General features: G+C 44.5%; 1 protein-coding gene across 1 annotated transcript; it reads right to left on the reverse strand.

Moving 5' to 3' along the window:
• Positions 1-1,773: 1,773 nt before the first annotated feature.
• Positions 1,774-12,637, reverse strand: PDCD7 (programmed cell death 7). Its single transcript, XM_020893470.2, has 5 exons — positions 11,710-12,637; positions 9,648-9,786; positions 4,717-4,953; positions 4,363-4,450; positions 1,774-2,928 (listed from the first exon to the last, which is right to left on the reverse strand). Exons 1-5 carry the CDS (start codon positions 12,583-12,585, stop codon positions 2,805-2,807), a joined length of 1,464 nt encoding a protein of 487 aa, XP_020749129.2. The 5' UTR covers positions 12,586-12,637; the 3' UTR covers positions 1,774-2,804.
• Positions 12,638-15,944: the final 3,307 nt, after the last annotated feature.

The raw sequence follows: 15,944 nt of genomic DNA on the forward strand, positions 1-15,944 counted from the left end.
GTACATCTCAAGTCAAACTCAGCTTCAGTTCAAACTCAATTTCAAGTGCCCAACAGCCATAGATGGCTACAGTACAATTCTGTCTAATCATTAAGTTATAAGAAATACAGGAACAGAGGAAAATGTAATCACAATGATGCAGGTAGCGAAATATAGACTGGGAACTCTTTAGAAAAAAGATGATCTGATTTCAAGTAATAAGTTGCAAGGGAGCGAAAGAGTGAAAGTGCAACACTACACGGGAAGACCTACGGGTTATGAGAAATTTAAGAGACACACTAACTAACAACGATGCATAGACTACATCCAGATCTTGATTTGGAACAAAATGCAAAAACACACATTTATGAGATCATTTGAACACTGACTGGATATTTAATGATACTAACGAGTTATTCCAGAGGAGGCAATGGCACCCACTCCAGTCCTCTTGCCTGGAAAATCCCATGGACGGAGGAGCCTGGTAGGCTGCGGTCCATGGGGTCGCTAAGAGTCGGACACGACTGAGCGACTTCACTTTCACTTTTCACTTTCACACATTGGAGAAGGAAACGGCAACCCACTCCAGTGTTCTTGCCTGGAGAATCCCAGGGACAGGGGAGCCTGGTGGGCTGCCATCTATGGGATCACAAGAGTCGGACACGACTGAAGTGACTTAGCAGCAGCAACGAGTTATTCATTTCTTTAGGTGCAATAGCAGCACTGTGGTTAAAATTTTTTAATGTCTTAGAGCTATGAACCCAAACACTTATGAAGTAATATGGCATCTGAGATTTGCTTCAAAATAGTCCAGTATGATTGGTAGGGGTACAGATAAAACAAGATTGGCCAGGAGTTGACCATTATTTGAAGCCAGATGATGAAAAAAATTACACCATTCTCTCTACCTTTCAATGTTTGAAATTTTCCACAATTAAAAAAAAAAAGAAAGAAAAGAAGACCTGGGATAAGATTACAGAGATACTGTCCATATTATCAGAAGTGCAGTTCGTGAAAGACACTACTATAAGTCTTCTTTCTGAATTCATGACGTACCAGTGGCTGCTGCCACCACCACAACACAGGGCAATAAACTAGGAAAAACTTAACAAAAAACCAAACAAGTAACAAAAACAATGCTCACTTTATTAAAACTTTGCAGGAGCTGAATGAGAGGAACGAGGGAATTATTTTTTCCACCTGAAACTGTCTTCTTTTGCTTGGGTCCTGCTGCTGCCTGAGTTTTCCTGAGTCCCGGCTTCACACTCCCTAAGCCCATCAATGCAGGTATCTTCGAAGCAAGGCTCTCTGGAACCAAATATATATTGTACAATTCATCTTGTATTTCTACTTGTCCTGCAGCTCACCAGAAAATGGAGCTTTATAACAAAAGGGCACACAGGCCTGTGGGGTGATATGAGCCTGATCGTGTCAGATTCTGAGGCTTATGAGTTTAGACACACTTTGGAGGAGTGACTGCTCTCACACCCTGTTAACTCTGTAATGCATAATATAGAAACTTAACAGTGCAAATGAAAGAAAAAGGGACAAATGTGTTAGTTAGTATCTTGTACCCAAATGCTTCCAATTACATGAAATCACCTCCAAAGTTGAGGTGTCCTTTCCTGCTTATCCAGACCTGGATTCCACTACAAAGTCTGGTGTTTGAGGTTTGCCTTCCTGGAGCAAATGCCTAGTTACTAAATGTGAACTTCATAACGTGTGTGTGTTTCAGCAGTGAGAAAGAGTGTGCAGTGATCTGGGAGGCAACAAATTGAGGGCAAAGGCTCAAACTAAAAAATAAAAACAATATTTATTTAGCTTTTTGGAAATAACACAATAAATGACAAAAAAGGAAAACCAAACCAAACAAAAAAACCTGACGTTATATGATTGATTATCTCCAGGCACAGCAGCATTTATTAATGAATATAAAAAATAAACTTTATCATTTCAATCCACTTTCCCCCTGTCCCTCACTTCAACTACATGTGTATTCTTGGAAGCTTGAGTTCTTAAGAAAATTCCACAATTTCCACTATACTGGCTCCCACAGGGTGACTGAGTGAAGTTAATCAGGGTCCCAATCCTATAAGGAAATTAATTTTTATCGTTGGGGATTGTGAACAACCAGACCTTTAGGAACTTAAAAAGCAGGTGCTTTCATTAGGATCCTTCTGACATGGGGGAAATGCAGCCAGCATCCATTAAAACACAATCCAGTTTGGATACAAGTACTCTGCAGGCCTTCCAAGTTCTCCACATGACTAGCAGTGAGGCCACCAGCTTTTCTGGCAGCCTAGCCTCTCCAGCTGCATCAAAAGTAGAATTCACAAAAATGAAGATAAAGCCTTCCTGACTTTTCTTCCTGGAAGTTAGGGGGGTCTTTGGGTAAGAAAGGTAAGGAGATTTTGCATCAAGCTTGCCTTAACAAGCGGTTCTGGGGGAAGGACTGCTAATCTACCCAGAGCACACCTGTGTCGTGGATATGTGTGTGTAGTGTACTTACCCATTACCATGCAAGAAAGGTACGAGTAAACTTGCAAGTCACTCTGGATGAAGCCCCTCAAAACAGAGGCAAATTCGGTGAACCAAGGCCACTGCCTGTCACGATAACCTCAGTCCACCTAGGTCCTTTCTTGAAGAATCGTATTAATCTCCTGATTCAAGAGGCACCTCTGGCTGAGACAGAGGACAGAAGAAAAATATAACTTCTGGGTAGGGCAATGCCACATGGAGTCTGGTCTACTGTACAAGACGCCAGCATCACTGATACTTCGAGCTGGAAAGAGTCTTGGCTGGATGACACTCCTGGAGCATCTTTACTAATGCAGCTTAACAGCGGTTGCCCAGATGTCGTTGCTGGGGAGCGGAGGAAGGACCCATCCTTGAGGAATGGCGCTGCCTTTGGGATGATCAGATGGCACCAGGTACTGATCCCAATCATGCCTTAATAAGAACATTGTAGAACAACTGTTTATTTCTGTTTTATTCCAAGCAAGATGTTAGCAACTAAGTATTCTATTTCAGGACTCTGCTTTCAAATGACTGATATGAATCCACTAAAGAACTTAATTTCTAGAAATAATGCAAAAGACTGCTTCCTAATGTACATACAAATGGGGAAAAAAAACTCCAAAGAACTTGTATTTTATGGATAACCAAATAATGAATATAGTGTCAATCCTCATTATTTACAGATTCTGTATTTGCAAATTTGCCTACTCACTAAAATTTATGTGTAACCTCCCAAATCATTACTCATGGTGCTTCCATGGTCACCTGCTGATAGGCACAGAGCAGTGAAAAACCTGAGCCACCAAAGGGCGTGTTCCCCACTGCAGTGGAACACGGTGACACTCTGCCTCCTTGTTTTCAGCTCTCCTGTTGTAAACAAGTATCCTTTCTGTAGTCTATTTAGGACAACATTCTTCACATTTTTGTGCCTTTTATTGGCATTTCCTTGTTTAAAATGGCTCCCAAGTATAGTGCTAGAGTGCTAAAGCTAGCATGAGAAGGCTGCAATATGCCTTATGGAGAATAGATGTATGTTAGATAAGCTACCTTCAGGCATGAGTTATATGTTAATGAGTTCAATGTTAAAGGATCAAAAATATATATTAGACACGGTGTCTTTAAAAAAAAGAAAGAAAATTTATATATTGATTGGATGATGAAATGTTATGGCCAGAGGCTCACAGGAATCTAATTCTACTTTTCCTTTAGGAGCAGCAGTTCAACATCCTCTAATTCAGCATTTGCAGCTTTATAGAATACAGCTCCTATGAATAACGAGAATCAACTGTAATATATTTAAAGGCTAAAACTTGTATATTAGCCACAAATACACTTTTCCCAGAACACTGCTGAACACCACTGTTGGACCTTTGGAAGGATCCTCAAAGATCACTTGGTTCGGCAGTTTTTCAATCTGGGCTTTGAAGACCCTTAGATTCAAGGAGATGCTTTGGGGAGTCTAGAAACAACAAGGTGCTTCCAGTCACTAACAGATTTAAGCTGCCCATGGAACCCATTCATTCATTCTGTTATACAAACTGATTTCTCAAAAGACTGCATCTGGGAGGGTACTACTGTTCACATTTGAAGGCCACAGTCTAATCCTCCATTTGCACCTTGCAGGTAGGGGAAGTGAGGCTCAGAGCTAAAAACTTTACCCAGCTCATTAGTAACTGCAGATTAAGGGACATGTACTTCTCAAGAGTTGATGAGGACTAAACAAGATGTAAGCGGCATCCTTCAAACTTAGAAACATTACATAAATGCATAAGAACTAAAAAAAAAGATATAGTAATAGACCCCAACAACATAAGCACTGCCTGTCGCTACCTAAAGGAAAGAAGACGTGGACAATGCCCCTCTGACCTTATCTGGATGAGTGCTGGCAGGGAGTGCTCAGCTTGGAGGTAATACTGCCGGAAAGGCTGCAAGAGATGAGCGAGCGGGAACTCATCTGAAAAAGAAAACGCACCATGCCGTGTCATCATGCTTAGCGTGTAGAGCGTATTTCTCAAGGCAAAGTGACTTACTCTATGATTATATAATATGATCAAATGTGTCTCACCATCATCCCTGATTTCCAGGATATCGTTTAGAATTCAAATCCTAAACGTGTCACTTGTCGTCTATCACCTCTTAGCTTAGGTGGAGATCATCCATGAGCAAAAAAGCTGTCAATCTAGTATTTTTCTTTTCTCTACTGGCTACAGAGGAACTTACCTGGATCCCCAAATAACTTGGACTCGATTTCATGCTTCTGAAGTAAAAATTTCTCTTTTTCTTTCCTCTGTTTCTTTTCTAATTCTCTTTTCCTCTCTTCCTCTTGTTCTCCTTCTAACATAACTTGGAGGGCTCTCTCTTCAGCTTCATAGAGTTCAGAGCGCTTTTTAATGAGTTTTCTCAGTCGCTGAAGGTGATGCTCAAAAGTCTCATCTGCTGAGGCTGGAGGACAGACCCCTGGGCAACGAGATCCAAATGGTGTTTAGATACAACCTCTTCTTATCCGCAAATCCGTATTCTAAGGAGCAGACTCACAGTCCTACTTCCAGCACGAGTTTGGTTAGAGTTTACAAATTCCGATCAATCTTCGAGGCTCAATTTGACCTTTCTGAGTCTTCAATTAATTTGACCCTACCCTAAGTTTCACTAACTCCTCTTTCTGTATCACACCACTTAACCTTTGAGTTTGTTTATTTCTAATGTTTTTGACCCTTCAGCTGGACAGTTCCTTTACTAAAGGGAGGAACTTTTATTTCTTCATTATAAAAACAGCACAGACACCTAGGCCCAATTAATAAATAATTCTGCCTTGATTGAATCTAAACTTCTGAGAGTGCACACTTGAGCAGTGAGAAAGAAATACACTTAACCAACCACAATAACCTCACAGGCTGCTAATGAGAGTAGCACGACCAACTATTTCATTTGTCCAGTTTTAGCACTGGAAACCCAGTGTCCTGGGGAAGGTAGGTCACCTTGATTTGGAGATCTAATTCTTTTCTTCCTCAACTACTGCAACTAAATGGCTGTGGAATTCACTCTCCTATCTTCATCTCCAAGGCTAATGGTTCTTCAGATCATTTTGTTAGGATTTCTTTGCTTGAACAAGTTTTCATCCACTCATTCCCACCTATGGAAACTCTACAACTCAAGTCCATCTTCTACTAAGTTGATAAGTATTTACCAAATACACACAAAATTCTTATGTACTGAGAAATTTAAACTGTCATTTTGTTGCTTTGTAATGAGTTCATGGTTTTGCTTCATTTTTTACCTAGACCAAGGATTGACAAACTTTTTCTATAAAGGGCCAGACATTGAGTATTTTAGGCTTGTGGATCATACAATCTCTGCTACAAAAACTAAAATCTGCCAGTACAGCAAAAATATACAGCTAATCCATCAGCCCCAAAGCGCCTCCAGACCCATGAGAAGGCGTGGCCTGCTCCCATCTCAGTTTGCTGGGCCGCACCACCCACGCTCACATTCCTCAGCCCTTCATAGATTCCCTTCTCACCACATTCCCTCTGAAATGGCATTCCCCACCAACCCTCTTCCAGACCCCCTCCACTGACATGATCTGGGTTAGGTGAGATCCTTCCACTGTCTACCATTACTTCTCTAGTTCGGGCAGCTCCCAGATACCAATGCCTTCTCCTTTATTCCCCTTTATTTCCCTTGAGGCCACCCACATCTTAGGGCCTCGCCCACTCTTCGGACCTTGGCATAATTAGAAAAAAGATTCCACCCCCTGAAGTCTTAAATCCAATTATTCTCTTCTCTGGCTTTCTACCTGAGACTCCATCAGTTTCACTAAAACCTCCTTGGGAGGTTTTATGGGAATTCCTTGGTGGTCCAGTGGTTAAGACTCTACACCTCCACTGCAGGGGGCATGGGTTTAATCCCTGACTGGGGAACTAAGATCCTGCATGCCATGCAGTGCAGTCAAAAAAAAATTAAAAACAGACAAAACAAAACACAAACCAACAAAAACACCCCTCCAGACTATCAGATTTCTCCAAAACGTGTGGTCACCCACAAAGCAAACCCCAACAGCCCTGTGCTCTGTGCTCACCGGCCAAATGCACCCGCCACTATGGGACTGGCGCCAGTGTACGCTTCTGTCAGCTCTGCCCACTCAGCACCTCTCTGCAGCCACATTCCCAGGCCTCTCCGGTTGGCTCGCATTCGTTCCTCACAGCAAGTATTTCAAACCCGCAACTGCTCTCCTAAAGCCTTCCTTCTCTACTCTAAGCAACCCATCTAGCATTTTCCCTAGAGAAAAAGAGTCCATCAGGCAGGGAATTCCTTAACATTTTTTCCCCTGACTTTGCTCATTTGCCTTACTACCCATCCTAGCCCTCTTCATTTTCATTCCAGTGGAAAATGGCTCCTTCTCCACTGACGTGAACACCTCCATCCAGGATCTGATCTCCCTACTTCCTATAGGACCTCAAGCCATCAACTATCCCTCCTGCTTCCCTTCACAGGCAAACTTTTAGTGAGTTGGACTCACTGTTTGCTTTTTTGACTTCCTATTCCCTCTTTGATCTTGTCTAGTCTGTCTTCTACTCATGCCACCCCACTGAAATGCACCCTGCACAGGTCACTAATCATCTGTTAGGGACGGCCCTTAATCTTCATATTACTTGATGGTGATGGTAATAATAATAAGAAGAAACACTTAAACATTTGCCAGGATGGTTTTAAACACTTTATGTATGTTTACTAATTTATTCATTGCAACACCCCAAGGATAGGTACTATCACTATTTCCTTCGTACAGGTGAGGAAAAATCAAGGTACAGAGAAGTTCAAGTAACCTACTTATTATTACACAATCTCTTTCAGCATTTGCAACTTTCCAGAAGAAAGCAGGGAGTCTACATGGGCGCATGCCAAGTCGCTTCAGTTGTGTCTGACTCTTTGCGACCCGATGGACTGCAGCCCACCAGGCTCCTCTGTCCAAGGGATTCTCCAGGCAAGGATACTGGAGTGAATTGCCATGCCCTCCTCCAGACAGTCTTCCCGACCCAGGGATCAAACCTGTGTCTCTTACATCTCCTGCACTGGCAGGCAGATTCTTTACCACTAGTACCACCTGGGAAGCCCCAGGAGGTCTACACTTTCCTCCTATCTCTCTTGATCGCTTTTGTAGTCTCCTCTTACCCAGTTTGATTTTGACATTTCCTAGGATTTTGTGTTTTTGACCCTCATCTCATACCACACAATCTCCTTAAGGTGATTCCAATTTATGGCTACATGCTAATAAACTCTTATCCAGAATGCCCCAAGGCCATCTCAAACTCAACAGGTCCTAAACCAAACTCATCAGCCCTGAGCCTGTTCCTGCTCCTGTTTTTCCTGGTCAATTAGAACAGTACCATCATTCATTTAAGAGATCAAGCTAGAACCTGAAAGTCATTTTTTCCTTCAGCTCCCACATGAGCTCCCCAAGTTATTTACTTATGTGTATACACGTACTTCACACACACTACTCACATCTCTTAAATCCATAACTTTTCTCCAACTCACCATCTGACCCTTATTTCACACTCCCATACTATCCATGCCCAGACAACAGGAGCCTATCAGTCTCTCTTTTCTCCTCCCTCCTAGAAGCCCCAAATCTTCCTCTACTTGCCAGCACTGATCTTTGTCATCATTTTACTCTCTGCTAAAAGTCTTTCAATAGTTCCACTCAGCTTTCAGCATAGGTGAGACATCTAGTTCTAGTCCATAAGACTCTTTACAACTTGTCCCTACTTACATAACCAGCTTTGTTTTCTCAGTAGGTAATTGGAGAAGCACATGCCTTAAAGAGAAATTAGAAAGTTGCACTTCTTCTTTCAAAGTATCCAACAAACCCAGTTACTAGACACTGACTTGTTTTATACTCAAGGCAATTCCAAAGAGTCAGCTTATTTTAGATCATAATTTCTCCTAAAATTTCTCCCTTCTTTTGGAAAGTGAGGAAGGCTAATAGTGAGAAATTATGCTGGTGAATTCACTTGATGAAAATTTACTGAACATACCTCATGGAAGACATGAAGTAGGGGAATATTAAATAGTAGCCCTCAGGTTTTGCAATTTTTGTCAGGAAAAGAAAGAGGTAGACAGTAGATGCAAACACCACTCTGACTCTTGAATGGGGTCATCTGATTCTGAGACCTGAATCTGAATCAGCCAGTCTGGAGGCTGGGCATGCAGAAGCTAATCACTTAGCTAGTGAATGAGCGGGCAGAGTGCACATATCCCAAAGAAAGTTTATGAAGGGTCTGAGCTGCAGTTTTCAATCATATTTTAAACCACACAGGACAAATCTTTTGCTGCTGTGGTACTTGCTAATTTGCGCACTCTCAACTATCCCTGGTGAATGACAATGGCCTACTAATAAGGCAGCGCTTTGACCCAGCCAGGTGCAAATGAAAAGGAGCAGCCGGTCACCTCAGCCCAGAGCAGGGAAGGGTGGATGATGCTGCGTCTGTGTTTACTTCTGAAGGAGAGTGAGAGCTTAAATGGGAAAGAATGGACTGAGGGCTCTCCAGACAAGCAGACTGGCAAGAGCAAAGATCCAGGCAACAAACGGAAAGCAAACTGGGGAACTTCTAGAAAACCAGTGCTCCCCCTAGAGTCCAGAGGAGACTACTGAGGTCTTCTAGGTCCAAAAGTGACTTGCAGGTGAGTCAGGGACACCCATGCAATTTGCAGGGCACGCCCCGCCCCGTCTAACCATTCATACATTTTCAAATAGCAATGTTTCAGGTTTGAAACGTATCTGAAAGAGCATGATAAGTTTTTGACACCTTTTGAAGCACCAGTAAAGACAGGGTAGCTTTCCCCTTGGTATATGGGCAAAGTTGACCAGCCATGCCAAACTCACTCAGGAAAGTGTAGCCAGGAGAGCCTGGGATGGGAATGGTGAGTCAAGAGGAACGTGCGGCAGTGGGCTTCCACACCCTTTTCAATTTTGGCTACCCAGGGCTAAACACCTGAGGCTTCCTGCTTCAAAAGTTCTGAGGGACTGTTGATAAGCTTAGGTTACCCTAGTGGGTGAAAATCATGAAGTACCAAGCATTTTTCTATCAAACGCTTTGGGGACGGGGAGGTGCCAGGGTAAAGTAAAAGAAGAAATGCAAAGTCGTGCTTACCTTTCCTTGCCGCAGCCTCTTTCCTAAGTTTCCTCAATTTCTCCAAGGCCCGAAGAATATCCACCATTCTTTTGGTGTCGGCTTGTTTCTTCCTCACTTCAGATAAGACACCATCAGCAGCAGCTTTAAGTTCCTGCTCCTGAAAGAGAAAGAGAAGCCATGAGACCTAGTATGGAACCTAAAGAGGAACAACCTTACAACAGAGAAAAGCTGCCTGGGCTTGAGATTTCAGAGGATCGGGTGGTCCCAGGGTTAAGAAAGACTCCACTGAATCAACATCCCAGTTTCTGGGGGCCGAGCACCACTCCCCTCTACACTGCTCCAGCCCAGGGATTATCTTCTCTGCAGCTTCCATCTGGGCCCTTGTCTTTGTTTCTTCCTCAGAGTTTCTCAAGCGTGGTTCAAGGAACATCTGCATCCAACTTACCTTGCCAAGCTGGGGCTCTGTCATTAAAAATGCAGACTCTGAGATGCAAAGATTCGGACTAGCAGGGAGGATGAGGAACAGGGTCAGAAAGGCCCCGACTCCAGCATTCTCAGTGACACTTAAGCACAGCCTATGCCCCGCTGGTCTAACATCTTTGATGGGACAGCCTTTCCAATGTCTGAAAACCCACTCTTACTCTTCTTAAACTGGTTCACATGGAGACTAAATAACCCTGGTTCCTCAAGTCACTACTCACGGGACTCCCTCTCCAGTACCCTTGCAGTGGGTGGTAGGGAGGATCCTTTTGACTAAAGCTCTCTTTCCCATCTGTTAAATGCGCACTATAATTTCACCATTACAGATACACCACGCTGTTTCACTCTTTTGTTCCTGGAACTGTACATGTTGCTTTCACTTGGCTTGGACATTTCATATAAGACTCAGCTGAGATGTCACTGGATCATCTGGGATGCCTTCCTTGATACTTTCCCCCAACCTCCAGTTGAAATCCCAACACACACCATGCTATACAGACACGATCCCCCATAGTCCTCTAAGCCCCTCAAGGATAAGGTCTATGTCCTATTCATCTCTATCTCCAGCACCGAGTAGTGAGCCAGCCCCAGTAGGTCCTCATTAAATGTCTATTGAACTGGCTCAAATTCCCTTAAAGTACTGTCTCTCCTTTAAGGCACTGATATGTTCCTGAAGGTGTGAAGACAAAGCTTGCCATCAATACATTTCACAGGGGAGGTGGATCAGACTCAGGGCTGTGGCAGATAGGAGAAGGGAGGAAATACTAGCTGGTTGTGGAGAGCGAAAGGACAGGGGAAGTCCCTTGAGGAGCTCAAAAGTAATGAGGATGCCTTAATTATAACATCTGACCAATTTTCAGTTTCACCCTTGCCCTCTACTTAAGAACTTGAGGTCAGTAGGCTTTGGAGTGAAACTGCCCCCAAACCAGTTGTGTGACTGTTGGCAAGTTAATCTCTCTATGCCTCAATTACCTAATCTGCAAAATTAGGATAATACTGCCTACCTCTCAGGGTTGTTACAAGATCTGGCATTTGCAAGTGAGGACTGTAGGCAGCATAGTGTCTAGTATATAGTAAGTGCTCAAAAATACCACTGTTGAACTTGAGAATACAGTTAAACTTGTAAACAAAGGAATCTGGGGAAATCATCACTATTGGCCCATCAGCCAATCAGGGTATATGTTCCTGGAGAAATGGCCCCAAGTTCTTTTTATTTTGTATTCTTTTTTATTTTTTTTATTCTTAAAACCACCTAGAGCAATACAAGACGAAAGGCCCAAACGCTTGTTCGTCTTGAATGTTACTAAGTGGACAGAAGGATGGAGCAAGAAACATTATCATCCCCGTAAGATCACTGCGTAATCCTATACTTGGTATTCATGAGACTCTGCAGGGCACCCAGAGCATCTGTACTGTGTACACTATACACTATTAACTCGCAACCAAAATGGAGATATGTGGTAGGAAAGACAAACTATCTTTTGATTTTACGGAAGAGGAAAAAGAGGCTTAAAGCTGAGAAATGACAGTGCAAAGCCTCACGCCCCTTCAGGTGTCAAACACCACTATCTGGGCCCCCGCGAGCGTCCGCTGCTCTTACCCGCTTCTTCTCCTCCACCTCCTGCACGCACTGGACCCTCCAGCGGTCAATCTCCTGCTCGCGCTCAGCTGCCCGCGCGGCCTCCGCCTCCCGCTCGGCCTCACGTTCCCGGACCCTCTCGCGAAGCCGCAGGCGGCGGCGCCGGACCCTCTCCAGCCGGCGCCGCGCCTCGCCCACGTAAGCGGCCTGGGTCAGCAGCTCTAGCCGCTCGGCCAGCTCGGCGCGCAGCGGCTGTGCCTGCGCATGCAGCTGCGCCCAGGCCGCGCCGTCGGCCTCGGCCTCGCGCAGGGCCTGGCCCAAGTCGTGCAGCCGCCGCACCAGGCGCAGGGCCCCCCGCAACCGGGCGCGCACCTCGCCCAGGCTGGGCCCGGCGGGCGCGCGCGGGGGCACCGAGCCGCTGGCCCGCCGCGGGGTTCCGAACACCGCCTCTAGCCACTGCCGGTCGCGCAGGCGCTGCAGGGCCGCGTCCCCGAGCGCGTCGGACGGCGGCGGTGCCTCAGGCCAGCGCGGGCTCCAGGGCGGCCCCGGGCCTGGAGGCGGCGGCCGCGGGCGCTCACCGGCGTCGCTCCCTAGGAAGGGCCGGCACTGGGGCGGCGGCGGAGGCAGCGGAGGTGGCGGCACCGGGTAGAAGGAGCCGCCGCCGCCACCTCCGCCGCCCCCGCGGGAGACTTCCCCGGGGGCCCGGGGCTGCAGAGCCAGCGGAGGCTGGAGGAAGGGGGCGGAGGCCCCCGGAAAGGAGCCAGGCCGCTGGGGAAGAGGCGGCGGGAAGGCCGGGGAGGGTAGTGGCGGCGGCGGACAGCCGAAGGGAGCGGGAGGCGGCGGCTGCGGGGGCGGCGGGCCGGGGCGACCCGGGGCGAAGAAGGGTGGCAGAGCCATGGCCACCACAGAAGGATTCTGAGAAGTGACAGGAATCTGAGTGGTTCCTGAAGAAAGTGTCTTCCGGGAGGAAGTGACGCATACCACGCGCGGCACTAGTATGACGCTGCGGCGCAGGGACCGCCGCGCCGAGCTGGGCGTTTTCATTCAATCCAAAAACACTGTCCTTACTGAGCATTTGAGGTGCGGAGCTAGCAGCTTTGCAGTGAGATTAACAGATACAGTTCCTCTCCTTGTAGAACTACCTATTTAATCAAGTAATCATTCAATGAAATGCAAAAGTGCGGCCGTGGATGTGGAGGAAAACAAGGCAAGAACTTACAGGAAAATTTGATTTAAAGAGGTTGGGGAAGGTCGTCCTAAGGATGTGAGACTTCATCTGAGGTCTGAGGGGTAATTGTGAGTTACGTAGTAGAAATCCGAGAGAAAGAGGGACACACTACAGATGGGAACAGAGTTTACAAAAGCCCTCTAGTGGATTACAGGAGTAGGTCTGGTGTGGGAACTGAAAGAATGCCAGTGTTGATGGACCACAGAAAGCCTGAAGGGAACCTAGTGATCCTGGAAGGCGGACTAGATCATAGGATCCAGGATCTGATATTTTAAGCACAGTGGAAAACCACTGGAGGGTGTTAAGCCGGAGGGGCAGGGAATCCCATATGAATTGTAGATGCCTATGTTGTAATATATAGTACAGCAAAATCCTGTGTACTGTTTACCCAGTTTCTTTCGGTAATATCTTGTAGAACTGTATTACAGTATCACAACCAGAATGTTGATACTGATGGTCAAGATACAGAACATTTCCATACTTCCAGGAGCCCTCATTTGCCCTTTTATAGCTACACCCACTTCCCTTGGCAACTACTAATCCTCCATTTCTGTAACTATTTTTCCTTTTGAGAATGTTGTATAAATGGAATCATACAGTAATAACCTTTTTATTGTTTCCACATAGCATAATCCTTTAGAGATACATCCAAGTTCTTGTATCCATGTTCCTTTTCATTGCAATAAAGTTGTGCAAAATAAAAAGTTGTGGATAAAATGAAACCATACTTTGTGTAGTCATTTACCTACTGAAGGATATTTGGGTTGTTTCCATTTGGGGACTACCACGAATAAAGCTACTATAAACATATCTATACGTTTTTGTGTGAACACAAACTATCATGTCTCTGGAATAAATGCCTAAGAGTGTAATGCAGGGTCATAAACCAGTTACATGTTTTGTTTTTAAAGAAACTGCCACATTGTTTTCCAGAGTGGCCATACCATTTTACATTCCCACTAGCAATATATGAATCATCCAGTTTCTCTGCACTCTCATCAGCATTTTGTGTAGTTGCTATTTTTTTATTTTAGACAACCTGATAGGTATGTAGTGATATTTCATTGTGGTTTGAATTTCCACTCCATTAATGGCTAATTTATGTCAAGTATCTTTTCATATGCTCATTTGCCATCTGTATACCCTCTTCATTGAAATTTCTGATCATGTCTTTTGCCCATTTCCTAATTGGATTTTTTACTGTTGAAATTTGAGAATTTTTTTATATATTATAGATACTATATATATTATATGTGGCTTGCAAATATTTTTTCCCCAGTTTATAGCTTGTCCTTTCATCCTAACATGTTTGTTTTGTTTTTTCAGAGCAAACATTCTTAACTTTGATGAAGTCCAACTTACCCGTTTATCCTCTTAGGCTTTTGGAGTCAAGTCTAAGAACTCTTAGCCTTAGATCCTGAAAACTTCTCTCTTGTGCTTTTTCTAAAAGTTCTCTAGGTTTACATTTAAGTCTGTGATCCATTTTGGGTTGATTTTTGTGTCAGGTATCAAAACTTAGTTTGAGGCCCCTCACCCCACCCCTTTGGGTATCCAATTGCTCCAGTGTCACATGATTAGAATTTCACAGCTGTAAAGTGATGGATGATCCCTTGGGTAAGACTCCAGCTCTGTACCATGAGAAGAGCCAATATGAACCTGACATCACTTCCCAAGGGACCTCTAATATTTCCCAGAAACTTTGCAATGTAATATTTTACACATTTACTTGTATCTCATGTATTCAGTAATATGTAATATTGTACATAATATTTGAAGTCTTCAGTTTTCATCTTAAAATGTATTAGGTAAGGTATGGATATAGCTTTCTGTTTTCTAGATGGATGCTGCTGTCCAGTCACGAAGTCGCGTCTGACTCTGCGATCCCACCGAGTGTAGCAGGCCAGGCTCCTCCTTCCTCTACTGCCAGGGTTTGCTCGAATTCATGCCCTCGAGTCTGTGATGCTAACTCACTCATCCTTTGCCACCAATGGTAACTCAGTTGTCAGTACCATTTATTGAATCATCTTTTTCTAATTTGAAACATCACCTTTTTCAACACTAAATCCCCATATATATTTAGGACCTCTTTCTGTACTTTTACCTTCTTTTCCATTGGTCTGCCCATTTGTGCACTGGTAGACTTAGATATTTAAAGGTTTATAATATATTAAAATAGAAGGTGCGATCCCTCCTCATTCTTCTTTCATTTGTTGGTTAGGTCAAGAGGCTTCAGAATCAGTCTGCCTGGGGTTAATCCTGGCTGTTACTTAGTAGTTGTGTGACCTTGGTAAAGCGATCTAACTACTCTGGGCTCAAGGTTCTTCATCTAGAAGGGCTGATAGTAGTACTTCACAGGGTTGTTGCGTTAAATGCACAGAGTGACACCGAGTAAGCACTATGCACATTATCATTTTACTTGTTTACCATTCTTGCTTATTTTTCCATATGAACTTTAGAATCCATTTGCCTAATTTCTTTTAAAAACTTATTGGCATTTTATTGGAATATTAAATTTATAAATTAGCATAGGGATGACAGACACCCTTTTAATGTTGAGTTTTCCCATTGAAGAACATGGGATCCCACTTTTCATTGGTGGTGGTGGTTTAGTCACCAAGTCGTGTCCGACTCTTGTGACCCCCATGGGCTATAGCCCACCAGGCTCCTCTTTCCACGGGATTTTCCAGGCAAGAGTACTGGAGTGGTTGCCATTTCCTTCTCCACTTTTTATTAGATTTGCAAAAATACCTACCCACCCACTCTCCACTTACATTGCTATCATCTGAGTCCAATCCATCATTAAGTAGTAATAGCCCTGAGTGACCCTGATTTAACCATTGATCTTTTGGGGATCAAGGGTTTGGGACCCCTAGGCCGTGGACCAGTTCTGGTCTGTGGCCTGTTAGAAACTGGCCACACAGCAGGTGAGTGGCAGGCTAGCCAGCAAAGCTTCATCTGTATTTACAGCCACTCCCCACTGTTCACATTACCACATGAGCGCTGCCTCCTGTCAGATCAGCAGTGGCAT

This window comes from Odocoileus virginianus, chromosome 6, assembly GCF_023699985.2.
Source record: "Odocoileus virginianus isolate 20LAN1187 ecotype Illinois chromosome 6, Ovbor_1.2, whole genome shotgun sequence".
Lineage (NCBI taxonomy): Eukaryota > Metazoa > Chordata > Mammalia > Artiodactyla > Cervidae > Odocoileus > Odocoileus virginianus.

Bases quoted from the DNA above. Each gene is read 5' to 3' on its own strand.
- PDCD7 (XM_020893470.2), bottom strand. From the start codon at position 12,585: ATGGCTCTGCCACCCTTCTTCGCCCCGGGTCGCCCCGGCCCGCCGCCC. The intron at 9,787-11,709 runs GTAAGAGCAGCG...TTTCTCTTTCAG, and splicing joins AGGTGGAGGAGAAGAAGCGG to GAGCAGGAACTTAAAGCTGC. The intron at 4,954-9,647 runs GTAAGCACGACT...CTCGTTGCCCAG, and splicing joins AGAGGCTGCGGCAAGGAAAG to GGGTCTGTCCTCCAGCCTCA.